The sequence below is a fragment of the Mytilus trossulus genome, chromosome 6 (genome assembly GCF_036588685.1).
Source record: "Mytilus trossulus isolate FHL-02 chromosome 6, PNRI_Mtr1.1.1.hap1, whole genome shotgun sequence".
NCBI classification, from domain to species: Eukaryota; Metazoa; Mollusca; class Bivalvia; order Mytilida; family Mytilidae; genus Mytilus; species Mytilus trossulus.
This window is the reverse complement of record NC_086378.1, coordinates 50,713,955-50,734,463: the sequence shown is the minus strand read 5'-3', so window position 1 is coordinate 50,734,463 and position 20,509 is coordinate 50,713,955. Positions and strand designations below refer to the sequence as shown.

The window sequence follows — 20,509 nt, the reverse complement described above, 5'->3', positions numbered from 1 at the left end:
AACAGGTGTAATCATGATTACTTTTAGATTACTTTAAGATTACATTCATAAGATTACTTGATGATTACAAATCTTGTATAAATATGAAAATAGTTTTTGATAGACAAGATGAAAATAAGAAAATGTAAAGCTTGAATGAAAAATCATGAAACTAGTAATCACAATGATGGGACCTTGTTTGATGTGATCATCTATATAACAAATTTGTATAACCAAGTGTTTTATTTTGTTTTAACAGTTTACAAAAAGAAATTTACTGTCCAATATTTCTATGAACTATGAAGAAAACCCGTGAAATTAAGCTCTTATGATACAAGAATATGCCTTGAAAGCATTTGTTTTCCTTGATGAAAACTTTTGTTTCATATTAGTTTACCCAATATTTTTACATAGATACATTGAAATTCAAATGCAGAAAACATTTAGTTCCTATTTGACTTTGATGGCCGGCATAAATATATAAGCCCACTTAATTCAAAATGGAGGTTAAACCCAGGTTTCATTTATTGACAAAATTGAATGAATTTTATTTTCCATAAATTCGTGTATAATATGTGCTTTCTTATTTTTATTCTTTATTAACTTTATTAGCCTTAAGGCTCACCAGTATAAACAAGTACATTTTGTACATGTACAGTGTATACATATGGCATATATATTGCAAAAAATATGCATAGCAGGGGCGGATGCAGGAATTTTCGAAAGGGGGGGTGCTAACCCAGGGCACCCAGGGCAAAGGGGGGGTGCAAAACATATGTCCCGATACAAATGCATTGATCGGCAAAAATAAAGGGGGGGTGCGCACCCCCGGAACCCCCCCCCCCCCCTGGATCCGCCACTGAATAGTAAACAATAGGTGACGTCAGAAGTTTCATCAATACAATAAACTGTTGCTTAATATAAAGAGAAATGTATAATCTTTCCTAAGTTACAAAACTGTTTTGTGTTTTCACCTGACAATAATTCTATTAATTTCAATTAGATCAAGTATTAAAAATTTTCAAACAAATAATAACAATCAACCACTTTTAACTTTATTTATATCGTTATTAAGACAATAAAATTTTAATACCTAAGCCCACCCATTGTTTGTTTAAAAAAATGGAAGTAGTGATTAACACCTGTAAAAATATTAATGGATGTGTCAATTATGTCCCAACAGACAATAAAACTATACTTAATTAATTTTTCCTTATTTTCAGTTCTTTTGTTAATTAGGCAGTTGGTTACAATTTGTAGTTAAAAATAAAGTTACATCTTTTACATCTATATATAGAGAAAGGACACTTGTCTATAGCTATTTTATCAAATTGCACATGTTACACTGTAACTGTCTTGTCTATAAATTCTTTTAAAAGATGAATAAATTAAGGCTTTTAAAAAAAATCACCAAAATAAGCGGATAAAAAGTTTAAAAAAAACTTTGATATAGCAATATACAATGTAATCATAAGTAATCTAAAGTAATCATGATTACAATAAAGAAAAGTAATCTAATGTAATCGATTACATATGAAATAGGGTGTAATTGTAATGTAATCGATTACATTTTATTAGCAAAGTAATTGTAATGTAATCCATTACATTTTAAAGTAATCGACCCCATCCCTGTTCTGGACAAAGAAAAATAACTCCAATGCAACATTTTATATTGGCAAATTTCCAATGAAGTTCATTAAACTAAAGTTTTTGGCAAATTTCCAATGGAATTTATTAATAACAAAGTTTGTGGCAAATTTCCAATATATATAATTTAAGAGCAGTTTAGGTGAGCTATTAAAATGAGTTTCAATTACCAACCTTACACTGCTTTTAAATTATGTTTTGTACTTAAGTAATTGTCCATTAACCTGGAAACCCTTTTCCCCCCTTTTTTGCACCTTAATCCTTAACGATTTGAGCTATAACTCCCAAAGACAATTCTTACCATCCCTTTGTGGTATCCAAAATCTAAATACATGGTTAGATTCATCATATCAAATAACCCCAAGAATTCAATTTTTGATGAAATCAAATAAAGTTCAATTTTGGACCCTTTAGACCTCAATGTGAACCAATTTAATAAAATCTGCGTGACTGACATATAGATCATAAAATATTTACATACACCAAATATAGTTGGCCTATTGCTTATTGTATTAGAAAAATAGACCAAAACTCAACCAGATGCTCCGCAGGGCGCAGCTATATATGACCGCAGAGGTTGAACCCTGAACAGTTGGGGCAAGTATGGACACAACATTTAAGTTATTATGCGAAAACCAAGAAAATGCTTATTTGGGCCCTTTTTGGCCCCTAATTCCTAAAATGTTGGGACCAAAACTCCCAAAATCAATCCCAACCTTCCTTTTGTGGTCATAAACCTTGTGTCAAAATTTCATCTATTTCTATTCACTTTTACTAAAGTTAAAGTGCGAAAACTAAAAGTATTCAGACTTCAACTTCATCAAAAACTACCTTGACCAAAAACTTTAACCTGAAGCGGGACAGACGGACGAACGAACGGACGGATGGATGGACGAACAGACGGGCGGATGGATGGACGAACGAACAGACGCACAGACCAGAAAACATAATGCCCCTCTACTATCGTAGGTGGGGCATAATAAGAGCTGTGTGAAATTTATGGATTGATGAATAAGTAAAAACTATGCTGTTTTTTTTTTAACAACCTTGACTACACATGAGAGTCTTGCAAGTACGGTAATACTATAAGTATCGATATCAGTGACAGTTTATGCATGCTTGACTTTAGTCGTAACATCTTAACTAGAGGCTCTAAAGAGCCTGTGTCGCTCACCTTGGTCTATGTGAATATTAAACAATGGACACAGATGGATTCATGACAAAATTGTGTTTTGGTGATGGTGATGTGTTTGTAGATCTTACTTTACTAAACATTCTTGCTGCTTACAATTATCTCTATCTGTAATAGTACTTTCTGTGGAAAATGTTATTGAAAATCTTCAAATTTTAAGAAAATTGTTAAAAATTGACTATGAAGGGCAATAACTCCTTAGGGGGTCAATTGACTATTTTGGTCATACTGACTTATTTTTAGTTCTTACTTTGCTGTACATTATTGCTGTTTACAGTTTATCTCTATCTATAATAATATTCAAGATAATAACAAAAAAACTGCAAAATTTCCTTAAAATTACCATTTCAGGGGCAGCAACCCAACAACAGAATGTCCGATTCATCTGAAAATTTCAGGGCAGATAAATCTTGACCTGATCAACAATTTTACTTATGTCAGATTTGCTCTAAATGCTTTGGTTTTTGAGTTATAAGCCAAAAACGGCATTTTACCCCTATGTTCTATTTTAAGCTATGGCGGCCATCTTGGTTTGTTGGCCGGGTCACCAGACACATTTTTTAAACTAGATACCCCAATGATGATTATGGCTAAGTTTGGTTAAATTTGGCCCAGTAGTTTCAGAGGAGAAGATTTTTCTAAAAGATTACTAAGATTTACGAAAAATGGTTAAAAATTGACTATAAAGGGCAATAACTCCTTAAGTGGTCAACTGACCATTTTGGTCATGTTGACTTATTTGTAGATCTTACTTTGCTGAACATTATTGCTGTTTACAGTTTATCTCTATCTATAATAATATTCAAGATAATAACCAAAAACAGCAAAATTTCCTTAAAATTACCATTTCAGGGGCAGCAGCCCAACAACGAAATGTCTGATTCATCTGAAAATTTCAGGGCAGATAGATCTTGACCTGATGAACAATATTACTCCATGTCAGATTTGCTCTAAATGCTTTGGTTTTTGAGTTATAAGCCAAAAACGGCATTTTACCCCTATGTTCTATTTTTAGCCATGGCGGCCATCTTGGTTTGTTGGCCGGGGCAGCAGCCCAACAACGAAATGTCTGATTCATCTGAAAATTTCAGGGCAGATAGATCTTGACCTGATGAACAATATTACTCCATGTCAGATTTGCTCTAAATGCTTTGGTTTTTGAGTTATAAGCCAAAAACTGCATTTTACCCCTATGTTCTATTTTTAGCCATGGCGGCCATCTTGGTTTGTTGGCCGGGTCACCGGACACATTTTTTAAACTAGATACCCCAATGATGATTATGGCTAAGTTTGGTTAAATTTAGCCCAGTAGTTTCAGAGGAGAAGATTTTTCTAAAAGATTACTAAGATTTACGAAAAATGGTTAAAAATTGACTATAAAGGGCAATAACTCCTTAAGTGGTCAACTGACCATTTTGGTCATGTTGACTTATTTGTAGATCTTACATTGCTGAACATTATTGCTGTTTACAGTTTATCTCTATCTATAATAATATTCAAGATAATAACCAAAAACAGCAAAATTTCCTTAAAATTACCATTTCAGGGGCAGCAGCCCAACAACGAAATGTCCGATTCATCTGAAAATTTCAGGGCAGATAGATCTTGACCTTATGAACAATATTACCCCATGTCAGATTTGCTCTAAATGCTTTTGTTTTTGAGTTATAAGCCAAAAACTGCATTTTACCCCTATGTTCTATTTTTAGCCATGGCGGCCATCTTGGTTGGTTGGCCGGGTCACCGGACACATTTTTTAAACTAGATACCCCAATGATGATTATGGCCAAGTTTGGTTAAATTTGGCCCAGTGGTTTCAGAGGAGAAGATTTTTGTAAAAGTTAACGCAGGACGACGACGGACGCCAAGTGATGAGAAAAGCTCACTTGGCCTTTCGGCCAGGTGATTTATATATTTCAAAAAACACAAACAGTAACCAAATGTTGATAAATATTTTCTTAAACTTAATTGAACATACTACTATTTATTAATTGTTGTGTAATTTATCATGATTAAATATTAAGTTAAATTATTATTAGTATAAAATTGAAATAACAAGCTTGTTCAAGGGAGATAACAATTGCAGTTCTGGTCCATTCTTGTATAGATTTCCTTCACAATAAATTTATTCATTCATTAAATAATCTTTACATCATGTACTATTATTATTGTTATTGTAACAATTTATTTTTTACACAAACATGTACACCCCCTCTTTTCACGAGGATCATTCGACGGCTGTTACTTTTGAATAAATAAACACTGCCATTATTTTATAGTTAAAACTCCATCATACTTTTCAGATCATAATCAAATTGTTACTCATTTAAAATGTGATGGAAAACTGCCAAATATAAATAACATTAATAAACAAGAGGCTCTCAAGAGCCTGAATCGCTCACCTTAATTCTTTTGGTTAAATCTCTCATCAATGATTATTTTGGCTTTTCAATTTATTTAAATGTTTTTTTTGGATCGTCCTATTTTCTTCAAAAGCCAAAAAAAATAATAATTTTCTCCTATGTTCTATTTTAGCCATAGGAGCTATGTTTCTTGACATACAAGGAAATAAAATATAAAATTTATACTAGATACTCTGAAACTCATTTAGCCTAAGTTTGGCTGAAATTGATACAGCAGTTTCAAAGGAGAAGATTTTTTAAAGTAAGTCAACATGATGAACAAATTGTGAAAAAAGTCTTTAAAGGGCAATAACTCCTTAAGGGGTCAATTGACAATTTTGGTCAAATTGACTTAATTGAAGATCTTACTTTGCTGAACATTATTGCTGTTTACAGTTTATTTCTATCTATAATTATATTCAAGATAATAAACAAAAACAGCAAAATTTCCTTAAAATTATCAATTCAGGGGCAGCAACCCAACAACAGGATGTTTGATTCATCTGAAAATTTCAGGGCAGATAGATCTTGACCTGATAAACAATATCACACATGTCAGATTTGCTCTAAATGCTTTGGTTTTTGAGTTATAAGCCAAAAACTGCATTTGACCCCTATGTTCTATTTTTAACAATGGCGACCATGTTTGTTGATAGATCATAACTTCGGATACAATTTACAAACTAGATACCCTAAGGAACATTCAGTTAAATTTTGGAAGTATTTGGCCCAGTAGTTTCAGAGGAGAAGATTTTTGTAAAAGATTACTAAGATTTACGAAAAATGGTTAAAAATTGACTATAAAGGGCAATAACTCCTAAAGGGGTCAACTGACCATTTCCGTCATGTTGACTTATTTGTAAATCTTACTTTGCTGAACATTATTCCTGTTTACAGTTTATCTCTATCTATAATAATATTCAAGATAATAACCAAAAACAGCAAAATTTCCTTAAAATTACCAATTCAGGGGCAGCAACCCAACAACAGGTTGTCTGATTCATCTGAAAATTCCAGGGCAGATAGATCTTGACCTGATAAACAATATTACCCCATAACAGATTTGCTCTAAATGCTTTGGTTTTTGAGTTATAAGCCAAAAACTGCATTTGACCCCTATGTTCTATTTTTAGCAATGGCGACCATGTTTGTTGATAGATCATAACTTCGGATACAATTTACAAACTAGATACCCTAAGGAACATTCAATTAAAGTTTGGAAGTATTTGGCCCAGTAGTTTCAGAGGAGAAGATTTTTGTAAAAGATTACTAAGATTTACGAAAAATGGTTAAAAATTGACTATAAAGGGCAATAACTCCTAAAGGGGTCAACTGACCATTTCCGTCATGTTGACTTATTTGTAAATCTTACTTTGCTGAACATTATTCCTGTTTACAGTTTATCTCTATCTATAATAATATTCAAGATAATAACCAAAAACAGCAAAATTTCCTTAAAATTACCAATTCAGGGGCAGCAACCCAACAACAGGTTGTCTGATTCATCTGAAAACTTCAGGGCAGATAGATCTTGACCTGATAAACAATATTACCCAACGTCAGATTTGCTCTAAATGCTTTGGTTTTTGAGTTATAAGCCAAAAACTGCATTTGACCCCTATGTTCTATTTTTAGCAATGGCGACCATGTTTGTTGATAGATCATAACTTCCGATACAATTTACAAACTAGATACCCTAAGGAACATTCAATTAAAGTTTGGAAGTATTTGGCCCAGTAGTTTCAGAGGAGAAGATTTTTGTAAAAGATTACTAAGATTTACGAAAAATGGTTAAAAATTGACTATAAAGGGCAATAACTCCTAAAGGGGTCAACTGACCATTTCCGTCAAGTTGACTTATTTGTAAATCTTACTTTGCTGAACATTATTCCTGTTTACAGTTTATCTCTATCTATAATAATATTCAAGATAATAACCAAAAACAGCAAAATTTCCTTAAAATTACCAATTCAGGGGCAGCAACCCAACAACAGGTTGTCTGATTCATCTGAAAATTTCAGGGTAGATAGGTTTTGACCTGATAAACAATATTTCTCCATGTCAGATTTGCTCTAAATGCTTTGGTTTTTGAGTTATAAGCCAAAAACTGCATTTGACCCCTATGTTCTATTTTTAGCAATGGCGACCATGTTTTTTAATAGATCAAAACTTCGGATACAATTTATAAATTAGATACCCTAAGGAACATTCAGTTAAAGTTTGAAAGTATTTGGCCCAGTAGTTTCAGAGGAGAAGATTCTTGAAATAGTTTACGACGACAGACGACGGACGACAGACGACGGACGCCAAGTGATGGCATAAGCTCACTTGTCCCTTCGGGACAGGTGAGCTAAAAAATAGATTTTGAATTCAAGTGGACAAACACTTCAAAACTCTTGCTTGAGAATGAGCTTAATGAAAAATATATATAGAAGAATTAAACAATTTTCAACAAACAAACTTTGAAAATACTCAAGATGGACTGAACAGAGCTACAGACTTAATTTCAGACATTTATATAACTTTATCACATAAGTGTATGAGAAAAAGATATTTTAAAAAGAAAAGAAAAAGAATATCTAACTAGACAGACTCAATTTTTTTTGCATTAAGAAGTACTTTTAATCTGTATAGTAAAAAATTAAAGTTATCTCCCTTTGACCAATCTATAAGACTGAAATACTTCTTTTATTCAAAACAATTCAAAACAGTTTCTAAACATAAAAAAAGAGAATTTAAACTCAATGTTCTGAATAAACTAGACATGTCACCAAATGAAAGCAAGGAATTTTGGAAACTATTAAGAACAATAAAAATTAATAAGGACAAGAATGATGATAATATGCTGGATTTAAGTCAGTTTGCAGATCACTTTAAAAATCAGTGTAAACCTGAAAAGATAGATAAAAATTTTGAGAAAAGTATTTTTGAAAAATTATGCATAACACAGAAGTTGCTAACATCAAAAGAAAGTGATGTAATGTTAACAGCCATAGCTAAATATTTTAACCTTATATTATCTACCTCTCTATATCCTGAAAATTGGAATAAATCATTTATAATTCCTTTATTTAAAAGTGGGGATCATCTTAATCCTTCAAACTACAGAGGAATTTCTCTGATGAGCTGTCTGAGTAAATTATTTAATATGGTTATAAATTGTAGGTTACTTACTTATTTGAAAATAATATATGTCACCATCAACTAGGCTTTAAGAAGAATAGTAGGACTTCAGATGGTATCTTTATTGTAAAGACTCTGTTTAATAAATATATAAATTATAAAAAGAAAATGATTTATGGTTGTTTTGTAGACCTAAAAAAGGCATTTGATTCAGTGTGGAGGTTAGGTCTTTTGTACAAAATAACAAAAAATGAGAATATTGGTGTAAAATTTTACAATTTGATAAAAAAATATGTATAAGAATACTGAAACTTCAGTGAAATCAAAGGAGAATATATCTGAATATGTCTCTATTGATAGAGCAGTGAAACAAGGGGATAATACGAGTCCAAACTTATTTAATGTTTACATAAATGATCTACCAGAAATATTTGATGAAAGTTGTAAACCAGTGACTCTGCAAAATATGTCAATGAACTGCCTTATGTTTGCAGATGACATTTTGTTATTATCTGAAACTCCTGAAGGTTTACAGAACTCTATAAATAAACTAAATTCTTATTGTAATAAGTGGCAGCTCACAATAAATACACAAAAAACTAAAATAATGGTCTTTCAACAGAAAAATATTTTTTTATATAATAAAATATGATTTTTACTTAAATGGTGACAAACTAGAAAAAGTTTTATAATATAAATATCTTGGAAATATAATTGAATCATCTGGGAAATTGACTTCATCACACACTGAATTGGCTAAGAAAGGTACTAAAGTTTTGTTTTCTATTTTTAAGTATCTTTCTCCTTTAGAAAACGTGTCTATAAAACTATACCAAAAATTGTTTGAATCACTAGTTAAACCTATTCTCATGTATAACTCTGAAATTTGGTATATGGATTTTTATGAAAAAATAATAAGAGCTGAAAGACGAGCACAAATTAAAGACATGAGTAAATTTGATATTCTAGCAATGATTGATAGTAGCCAAGTGGAGAAGACACATTTAAAATTTTGCAAATATGTACTGGGGCTTAGTAAACAATCTGTCAATATAGCTGCAAGAGCAGAACTAGCTCAGTATCCCATAGATGTCTTTATTAAAGTACAATCATTGAAGTACTTAGCAAGAATTTCTAGTGATGAAAATAACCCTTTATCATGTTTATTATATGATGCTTTCTGTTTATCTAAATGGCTTACCACTAACGGTATATTTTTATGGTTCTCATATGTAGAAAATATAGCCAATGTAAATAAATTAGACATAAATAAAATACAGGATATAAACTATAAACAAGAGAAGAGTTAATTCTCAAAAAATATTAAAAAAGAACTAAAAGATAGCTTTGAAAATATTTTCTTTGAAAAATTAAAATTAACTAATGAAACCAGTAAAATATTCTTGTACAGTAAAATAAAAACAAAATATGAAATAGACAAATACATTTCTAAAAATAGTTTTGAAAATAGAAAATTATTATGTAAAATGTGAATAAGTGACCATTTCTTGGAAATAGAGAGGGGTAGATATAAAAGAATTGAAAGAGAAAATAGAATATGTAAACATTGTAATATAAATGCGGTTGAAGATGAAACCCACTTTTTCTTAAAATGTAAAATTAATAAATCTTTACGTAATCAGCTTGAAAAAGATATAAATAATATATGTCCAGAATAAAATCTTGTTTGTATGCAGGTATGGTTTCATCCTCTAGATTTTGTGTAATGTGTGTCCAAAATTATTTGAAATTAGGGAAACCCCTGTTCTGAGAGTTCCTCCAATGTCCGGTGATTTCGCGCATGCCTTCCAAAAATAGCTTATTTTGAATAAAGGAAAGATTTTGTACAACGAAATATAGCTGAGATTGAACCAAGCACACTGCCAAGGATGCAGAGCAAAAATTATTTCAATCTGATATAAATTTGACTTAACAAAAACAAATTTTATCTGATGATGTAATTTTCTTTTAATGGAAATTGGCCAAATATGGTAAATCACTGGATTGCAGTTATTAATTAACTCTTGAACATATCAATTTTATTCTTTTTCATCCCTTCACAAGGCTTAAGGTGGTACCTAATACTACAGGGAGATAACTCTGTAAAATCAACTAAACATTTTTATTACGTTGTGTTGTTAAGAGAATATTAAGCTTCTCTATGATCAAAATAAGTGTTTGTCAAAATTTTATGAAAATTAAACGAGCCAAATTAATTTTAGTTAAGGTGTTGGGTACCACCTTAAACAATAACAAGAACGATTTTATTTGTGTTTTAAAATTACTGTGTGTGTTGATATGACAAAATCAGCAAATGCGCGATATCACAGACCGCGGGGACACCACTATACTTATACTTACTTAATTGGTTTGAGATTTAGATTTTGCCAGGAATGAATTGCAGAGAAATCAGTTGGACATTAGGTCGGTATCGGGATCGTTCGCCCTGATTACATGTTCGCCCTAGGTTCGTTCGCACTGAGTTTGTTCGCCCTGGCAATCCGTTCGCCCTAGGTTCGTTCGCCCTATTTTCATTTATGATATGTATATGTTACATTAACATGATTAATGAAAGAAATATATATTTATATATATATGAAACTTTATGTATATCTATTAAAAGTTAAATACAGAATATTAATTAAATAAAATTCTTGGCTGCATTGTTACACTTTATTTTATAATTACTTTTAATTACTGCATGTTGATTGAATTTTGATTGCTGATTAGGTATAATTTAAAAATTTTGATTGCTGATTAGGTATAATTTAAAATTTTTGATATCACTGATTGTTATATGAATTGTCTTTGATGGATTAATATAGTAATTCAATTTAGTGCTTTAAAATATTCGTTTAGGAAATATATGTGTGCGAAGTGCAGTTCCGAATTGATCTTGTTATAACTGTTAGTGAATATTTTTATATTGTTAAAATGTATCAATTAAAGTTAAATATATAAATAACTTAGTCTTTAGTTGTTTCATGTCAAATATTGTGTAGTCTTTGAATTCACAGAAACTTATCCTCGTTACAGCAAGACAACATGGAAGCAGGACAAATCACCCCACTGGCAAATCGCCCCACACCTAATCGCCCCACTTTTTAACCAACTCGCCCCACTTTAAATAAAACCTCCCCAAACTGATTCACCAAATCGCCCCACTTTTTAAAAAATCGCCCCACATGTGAAATGTGATAAATCCCGTTAATATTACTCCTGCCAACTCGCCCCACTTAATAGTAAACGGTAATATCTAGATTAAAATATAATTTTCATGTCTGCCAACTCGCCCCACTTTAATGAAAACTAATCTACACCAAATACAAACAAACTGAAAATTTATGTAATTATTATTATTGATATACCGGAATTATAATTCTAAATATAATTTTCGTATTGTTGGAGAATAACTGTATTCTTGTAATCTTAATTATTTGCATAACAATTGAAAAGAAACCTGTTAATTGTATCATAATGCAATATTAAACATGTTAAAGGATTTCAATTAACAGCAATTTGTTATCATAGCAATTACCGGATTGGTTACTTTTGTCTCTGAATTAAGAATAATTCAACACTAACGAGCAATCAGTGAAAGGCAAATGTGACTTACAGTTTAATTATTTTATTCATAAGTGGTGCTAGTTGGTAGCCTTTAACTCTATTCATACTTGTACTTTTCATAAGTGGGGCTAGTTGGCATAAATCAATTCATCAGGATTTTTCTATTTTTCACAAGTGGAGCGAGTTCACATTCACGTTACCGAAATACTAATAATCACTTCTTACTGCTATTTAAAAAAATTGTAAGGGTTCCGCGGAACCCAGTGTCTCGCCTATTTTTGCTGTAAATCGCAGGCTCAACAACAATGAGGAAAAAAATCAATAAAAATATTCCTCTTGTTACTATTTTATGATTGTAAGAAAATCTAAGTCCATTTAAAAGTATATTACAGAAAAAACAGAGTAATCTTTTTACAAACTTTACTTCTGGATACAATCTTATGATCATAAATTAGCTTCTGTACAAGTTTGGTACAAACCCAGGATAGTTTAAGAAAGTTATTAAAATTTAAAAAACTTTAACCACAGAGTGAATGTAATGGTTCCCCACAGAAAAACTAAGTCCATTTAAAAGTAAAATATGGAAAAAATGGATTTAATCATTTACAAAATTTACTTCTGGATACTATCTTATGATCATAAAAAAGCTTCTGTCCAAGTTTGGTACGAAACCCAGGATAGTTTAAGAAAGTTATTAAAATTCTAAAAACTTTAACCACAGAGTGAATGTAATGTTTCCCCGCAGAAAAAACTAAGTCCATTTATAAGTAAAATACGGAAAAAATGGAATTTTATTTTTACAAAATTTACTTCTGGATATTATCTTATGATCATAAACAAGCTTCTGTTTAAGTTTGGTACAAACCCAGGATAGTTTGAGAAAGTTATTAAAATTCTAAAAACTTTAACCACAGAGTGAATGTTTTGTTTCCCCGCAGAAAAAACTAAGTCCATTTATAGTAAAATACGGAAAAAATGGAATTTTATTTTTACAAAATTTACTTCTGGATACTATCTTATGATCATAAACAAGCTTCTGTCAAAGTTTGGTAGAAATCCAGTATAGTTTAAGAAAGTTATTAAAATTTCAAAAACTTTAACCACAGAGTGAATATTTGTTGACGCCGCCGACGACGACGGAATGTAGGATCGCTTAGTCTCGCTTTTTCAACTAAAGTCGAAGGCTCGACAAAAAGGAATAACATATATTAACGGGATTTAACCCATATACAACGGGATAACATATTTTTCCATAAGTGGGGCGAGTTGGCATTACAAAATTCATCCTGGTTAATAATATATTTATCTAGATTTTACCGTTTTCTATTAAGTGGGGCGAGTTTGCAGGAGTAATATTAACGGGATTTTACCCATATACAACTGGATAACATCTTTTTCTATAAGTGGGGCGAGTTGGCATTACAAAATTCATCCTGGTTAATAATATATTTATCTAGATTTTACCGTTTTCTATTAAGTGGGGCGAGTTTGCAGGAGTAATATTAACGGGATTTAACCCATATACAACGGGATAACATCTTTTTCCATAAGTGGGGCGAGTTGGCATTACAAAATTCATCCTGGTTAATAATATATTTATCTAGATTTTACCGTTTTCTATTAAGTGGGGCGAGTTTGCAGGAGTAATATTAACAGGATTTAACCCATATACAACGGGATAACATCTTTTTCCATAAGTGGGGCGAGTTGGCATTACAAAATTCATCCTGGTTAATAATATATTTATCTAGATTTTACCGTTTTCCATTAAGTGGGGCGAGTTGGCAGGAGTAATATTAACGGGATTTAACACATTTCACAAGTGGGGCGATTTTTTAAAAAGTGGGGCCATTTGGTAAACCAGTTTGGGGCGGTTTTTTTTAAGTGGGGCGAGTTGGTTAAAAAGTGGGGCGATTAGGTGTGGGGCGATTTGTCATGGATTCGACAACATAATAACTTAGTACATTTAAAAACACAAGGTAGTGCTGAGCCTGAAATTCCGAGACACTTATTTCCCAAAAGCAGCAACACGTAATACATCATAAATAATAATATCGAAGTGTGAGTTTTGTCTCTTGCTTGTCAGTATAAACGTAAAAATTGTTGGTTGTTATGTATTATTGCTGTTTTGTTTTGTATATGTTTTATATGTGTTCATGTGTTTCAGCGATGATCCTTTTGTACTGGATTTTATACTGAATAAAATTAGTTAGTTAGTTAGTTTAAATAAATATTCGGTGAATGTAAACAGACTTCATCATATGCCATTACATACAAATAATTTAGTCTTCAGTTGTTTTACATTTAAAAATACAATGTAGTGCTGATCGAAATTCACAAAAACTAATTTCCTAGTAACGTAATTACATACAGATACTAACTTAGTTCTCAATACCTTGAAGTCACAATATAGTAGTCCTGAAATTTACAGGAACTTATAACCTAGTAACAGCTAGCTGTAGACAACATAATACATCGTAAATATTCGGCGAAATTGTAGCCTGACTTCAACAAATTCAATTAAATACACACAACACAACGCTATAATAAAAAATAAAAATCAGGGCGAACATACCCAGGGCGAATAGGTATCAGGGCGAACGGTCTCAGGGCGAAACGGAACTAGGGTGAACAGTAACTAGGGCGAACAGAAATCAGGGCGGACAGACCCGGATTCCATTAGGTCCAACCGCACAATCTAGAGAAACACATGAGAAGCACTACAAGAAGCACATACCTTTGTCCCGTAAAAAGCTTGTTTTAATGGCCTGAATTGCAAAGTTAATATCAACATTATCTGTTTTTCCTTCTGCAATGTTTTGGTTGAGAGAATCAAAACCATTCCTAAATATTGATTTGAAGTCTACCAAATCCGAGTACGTGTCAGTGTTGTCGTCAACAAGGTAAGGATCTAGCAACTTTCCAGTAAGATCTTTGATAATTTGTTCTATTTTTACGTTAGCTTTTGTAAAACTTGAACCGAGAGTGAAGTTTTTCAGTCTGTATGGTTCAAATTGAACGTCTTTATAACTGTCTAGTGATTTAATAAGGATATTACAAATATCTTCCTCCGTATAACGCCGAAAGTTTTTGCTGTATTTCCTCGATTTTTGAAAAGAAGTACAAATACACTGACTAACTTGCAAATTAAGGGAGGACAATATTTTTACACCAAGTGACAATCGCAACATCTTTCACAAGTGCGTCTTTATGTGCATGGAGCTAACTGTATCCAACTATCTTTGTCAAGGCGAAAAAGTTGAGTGTGGACAGGATACCAGTTTTGTAATGTTCTGTACAAGTATGATCCTCCGTTTTACATCGGAACACTCTTAGTCTCTTACCAGAGAATTATAGTTAACCCGTACCAATGTAAACTCGTACCAACGTTAACTAGTACCACTAAAATATAACTCGTACCAATGTAAACTCGTACCACTGCTAACTCGTACCAACTTATTTAAATGCATTTGATTAGTGTTTAATTATGAATATATACTGTTATTTTTCTCAATACAAATGTATATAATTTGAACCAGAGACATACTATAGCATATTTACCTGACGATATCAGGATATAGGTATCTTAATTAACATGTACTTGTGATTTGTTCTAACACGGCGGTTTTGATAGAAATAAACAAATAAATGTCGAAATGTTCAAATCTGTATTTGGGTAAGGTGATGCAAGCACGGGCGGGGGGGGGGGGGGGGGGGGGGGGGGGGGGCGTAACTTCGATATTTTTTTGGTAGGGGTGTGCCATTTTTGCCTCAAAAAACGTACCCATTTTAATATAACATTCACTGAAATTCAGCACCTATAGTTATATAAATATTCAAGAAAAAATGACCTATACTTATATACAATATTTAAAATATGACCCATGCTTATATAAGCACTAACTGATCATCACTCATAATTCATAAATATACCAGCTACCCTTAATTTTTTATATATGAATTGACATTCTCAATAGCATATTTATATATGAAATGTAGATCATTCCCCAAATCAATATACAGTTATCAAACGTAAATGCATTTTGATATAGGATGTCATGAAAAAGGAGGGTCATTTTATATAAAATCTCGCAAAATTATGACCCATATTTTTGGCACATCCCCGTATACCCAATAATAGGAAGTTGACCCCCCGTGGATGCAAGCATACGATTTGTATTCTTTATTAAAATATCGTGTAAAAACGTTAATTATGAGCTATGAAAGTCAAGTGGCTCGAGCATTATTCTGAGTAAGTTTTAAAATATGTCAATGAAATATTTTTTACGGTGGGTTAGCTTTCATTAGTCTTCACTATCCTATAGATTAACAACTTTTGGTTATATTTATAATTTTGAATCTTCATTGAAGATAGAGCACGAATGCACAGTAAATTATTTATATTGATGTGCCATGTGTATGCAAGAGTGACATTCCTTAATTTGTATTATGTGCCAATTCGAAAAAAAGTTATGCGAGTATTGTCTCCCTTTAAGAGGTTCATTATTTTATAATTAAGTATAGGTTTCTGATTTAATTTTGAATAAATACAAAATGTACCAATTCAATATATTTCAGAGGGGGGCAAGGGGTTCCAATAACAGCAAAACAGCAAATTGATTTGGCTCATAACAGATAACAAGGAATTAAAATGGACAAAAACAGATAACAGTAAACTGGTAAACATGGTAAATGAAATATTAAAATAATTCGGTCTTTGACAAATCAGTATTTCTTATTACGGATATAATCCTTTGTAATGCATTCCATTTTCTATGACTATGTTTTTAGTATTAATTTATGTATCTAGAATGTGTTTAAATTACTACTCAATATATTATAATATTTTTTTATACGCTCGTTTACGGAACGTATTATGGTATATTAGACGGCGTGCACAAAGTTGACGGCAACTGTAAAATGCGCTTTTTCAATAGCTTTAAACATATAATATTTATATGTATTTTTAATATTTTTTGAAGAAGAATTTTTTTTCATGATAAAATGATGAATGCATGCCATAAGAATCCACATTACTAGTAAGGTAAATTAATATTTAATCTATAAAGCATGAAACGGACATATAGAAAACGGCAAAAAATCGGTGTAACTTGTAACATTAAATTAGCATAAAATAGAGTTTTTGACCTAAAACTTATACAAATTTAACATTGTATCCCACATTTTCGTATAATAGAATTGTTCAGATTCGGACTCTGACATTATATGAAATTTACCGCAAAAAAATCAAAAACGACCATAGTAGATAAGTTTGGAATGATCTTCGTTATGTGTAAGAAGTAGTAATTTGGAAGGACTAATAATCAAAATGGAAGAATCGGTAAGAAAAAATATGTTATTGCTATCTTTTTATTTCCAAAATAACTTGGTATTCGAAATGTGCAAAACCAGAGGTTTAATAAAATCTGCAACATATGAATGATTCGATAGTCCAGACTGAACACCTGATTTTTTTTAAATGTCCAGCTATTATGTTACAATCTAAAGAAATGGCGTTTTGACGCTGTTTTCTGAAAAGGATCCACGACATCGTCGCTAATTATTTCCATTATACTGCTCGTAGCAAATATTTATTTATATTTTCAAAATGTGCATTTGCTGCACTTTCTTGTTCGAAAAAAAAAAGAAATATGTTGAACGTGAATGTTTAGGATTATGTGGTAAACTAAGTGTCCAGTGTTTTTGTTACGCTTACGTTTTCTGAGGGAAAATACCGACGTCGTAAATGGTTTTTGTAATTTGAAGACGTTACATTTGTAGACTCAGCTTTGTGCACGCCGTACTTAGTACGTAGTGTACTGTTGTCAACATGTCGGACATTAACTCAAAAACTCTTTAACCAATTTGCATTAAACTTTGGGAAATTGTTTATATCTATTGACGTGAGCTCCCTTTTTGGCTTTTTTTTTTTTTTTATAAATTTTAGATTTTAAGTTTCTGGGTAACGGGTTTTTATGCAATAAAATAGGTGTTTTTTTTTCAGTTTTCTGATAATATCTCAAAAATGCTTTCACAAAGCAAGGAATTTTGGTGAATTGTTTATATCTATTAACATGAGGTCACTTTCAATTTTATAAATTTTAGATTTTACGTTTCCGAGTTAACGGGTTTTATTAATTAAAAAGGGGGGATTTTCCAGTTTTCAGACATTAACACAAAAATGTTTTCAACAGTTCTCATGAAACTTTGCTGAAACGTTTATATCTATTGTTGTAAACTCCCTTTCGATTTTTATTAATTTTAGATTTTATGTTATTGAGTTAAGGGATTTTATTCATTAGAAAAAGGTGGTATTTTCTAGTTTTCAAAAATAACTGCTTTCAGCAGTTCTCATGAAACGTTGGTGTATTGTTTATATATATTGACTGAAGCTCCCTTTGTTTCTTATTAAAAAAAATGACCTAAAAGAGTTTGAATATTCTGACTTTTTCTAAATGACCATTTAATGAGGTGTGTGAATTTTTCTTAATAAGACTATGAGGCAAAGTGGTATATAGGGTAGAAAAATCAAAAGCACCAATTATAAGCATGCAATTTATCAAGTACTTCGAACGAATTTTGACACTCCAAAAGCAATTCATTCCACTATTTTCAAAGGCCTTATTTGAACAATTTTCATCTTTTGATTGTACCAAGTGTACTCGTATGTAGAATACATAGTTTAGTAGGGAAACAATGGCTTGAAACGAAATAAATCTTTGTTTGTAATGAGTTATGTGCAGCTTCGGACCCAAGTACATGGTTGGAACTTTCATTGTACAATGCATTTGGTTCTGCTTTGAAAAGAATCACAGAGCTGAGTCTATGTACCATATTATATAAAAGGTAAAGTGGTTGTTAGGACCTAGTCCTTAATTGAGATCCTTGTCAGATATTCCTGGCCATATGTTTTCCTTTTTGTCATTTTAAGAATTGTTTTAATTTAATATGTTCGTAGGGGAAACAAGGAACATTATTCTCATACAAAAAATTAAGATAATTCTAAATACACATTCATAAAAAAATGGAATTTATTACAAAGGATAATCATAAGATATACTTGAACTGTCCTGGACCTCACTTCTGTGATGGGTATATGTTAATGAAATCCATCTCTGAATACGGGACAAACATATTAGTAGTGGTAGACCCCAATGTCCAATGATCATATTGACTGTCAAAAAAAATTGCTAACATTCCAATTTTCAATAACAGTTAACAGCAAATACATTATCACAATAACAAAAGAATAAGACAATAACAGCTAACAGCAAATAAATTTTCAAAATAACAGATAACAAAGAATTAAATTGCCCCATAACAGCATAACAGTTAAACCCCTTGCCCCCCCCCCCCCCCCCCCCCCTCATTTCAGTTTTTGTTATCGGTGAATCAAAGACATTGGTGTATCCAGAGACAAAAAATCAACCATAAAAACCAATTATACCAAGCATGTTTCAATAGAAAGACCGTCAAACATCATATATCTTATTACACCAGAAAACCAATTATACCAAAGATGTATAGTTATAGCAGATACGTTTAATGAATATTCTATATTGTTATATCAGGCACTTGTTGAATGTCCTATAGTTATAACCGGTAATTGTTGATATATATAAATATAAACGGTAATTGCTAAATATCCTATTGGACGATGGTATAGTTAGTCCTTCTTGAATGTCTTATAGTTAAAGCAGGTACTTGTTGAATATCCTATAGATATTATAAGTACGTGTTGATTATCTTTTAATTTTGCTATAGTAGGAACGTGTTGAATGTCCTATAGTTATAGCAAGTAATTGGTGAATGTCCTATTGTGATACTAAGTGAAATTTCCATAGTAATAGCAGGTAGTTGTTGAATTTCCTATAGCTATAGCAGTATTTGTTGACTATCCTTTTTGTACAGAAGGTTCTTGTTGAATGTGCAACAGTTATAATAGGTACTTTCTGAATGTCCTGATACCTATGGTCATAGCAGGTACTAGTTGAATGTTTGATAGTAGCAGGTACTTGTTGAATATCCTTTTGGTATAGTACGTTCTTGTTGAATATTCTTTTGGTATAGTACGTTCTTGTTGAATATTCTTTTGTTATAGTACGTTCTTGTTGAATGTCCTGTAGTCATATAAGGTACTTTCTTAATGTCCTGTAGTCATAGAAGGTACTTGTCGAATGTCCTATAGTATTTCTAGAGTTGACAAATGTCCTTTACATACAACAGGTACTGATTGAATGACCTATAGATTTAGCAGGTAAATGTTGATATCCTATAGATATCACGCCTGGTAAACCATCTAATCTCAACCAAATGGTTGAGACGGAAAAAAGTATTCTGGCACTTCCTGTTGAGCTTTTCTGGTTCAAATTATCCAAAATAAACATAGGGTAGATCGACTTTTCGTCAATTTACTGAAAATCAATGTGTTTTTTGTAAAATAGGAGAATGTCATGCCATAGATAATTGAATTAGGGTTTCTCTCGTGTATAACATGGATCAATATGATTTTAAATGACATCGAAATGACTTTTCTCCCGCAGGTAAATGGGGCCAGTGCAGTCAGCTATTGACAAAATGTTAGCGATATCACGTATAT

General features: G+C 31.6%; 1 protein-coding gene across 3 annotated transcripts in view; it reads right to left on the bottom strand.

The window, feature by feature from the left end:
• Positions 1–20,509, bottom strand: part of LOC134721478 (uncharacterized) — a 57,822-nt gene that overhangs the window by 9,008 nt on the left and 28,305 nt on the right. The window contains exon 1 of one of the 3 annotated variants that reach the window (XM_063584530.1): positions 14,648–15,273. The exons of the other annotated variants lie outside the window; for them this stretch is intronic. Coding sequence (XP_063440600.1) covers positions 14,648–15,101 — 454 coding nt within the window. The 5' untranslated portion in view covers positions 15,102–15,273. Of the gene's footprint in view, positions 1–14,647; positions 15,274–20,509 lie in introns of those variants that run through there. 3 annotated transcript variants of the gene reach the window in all.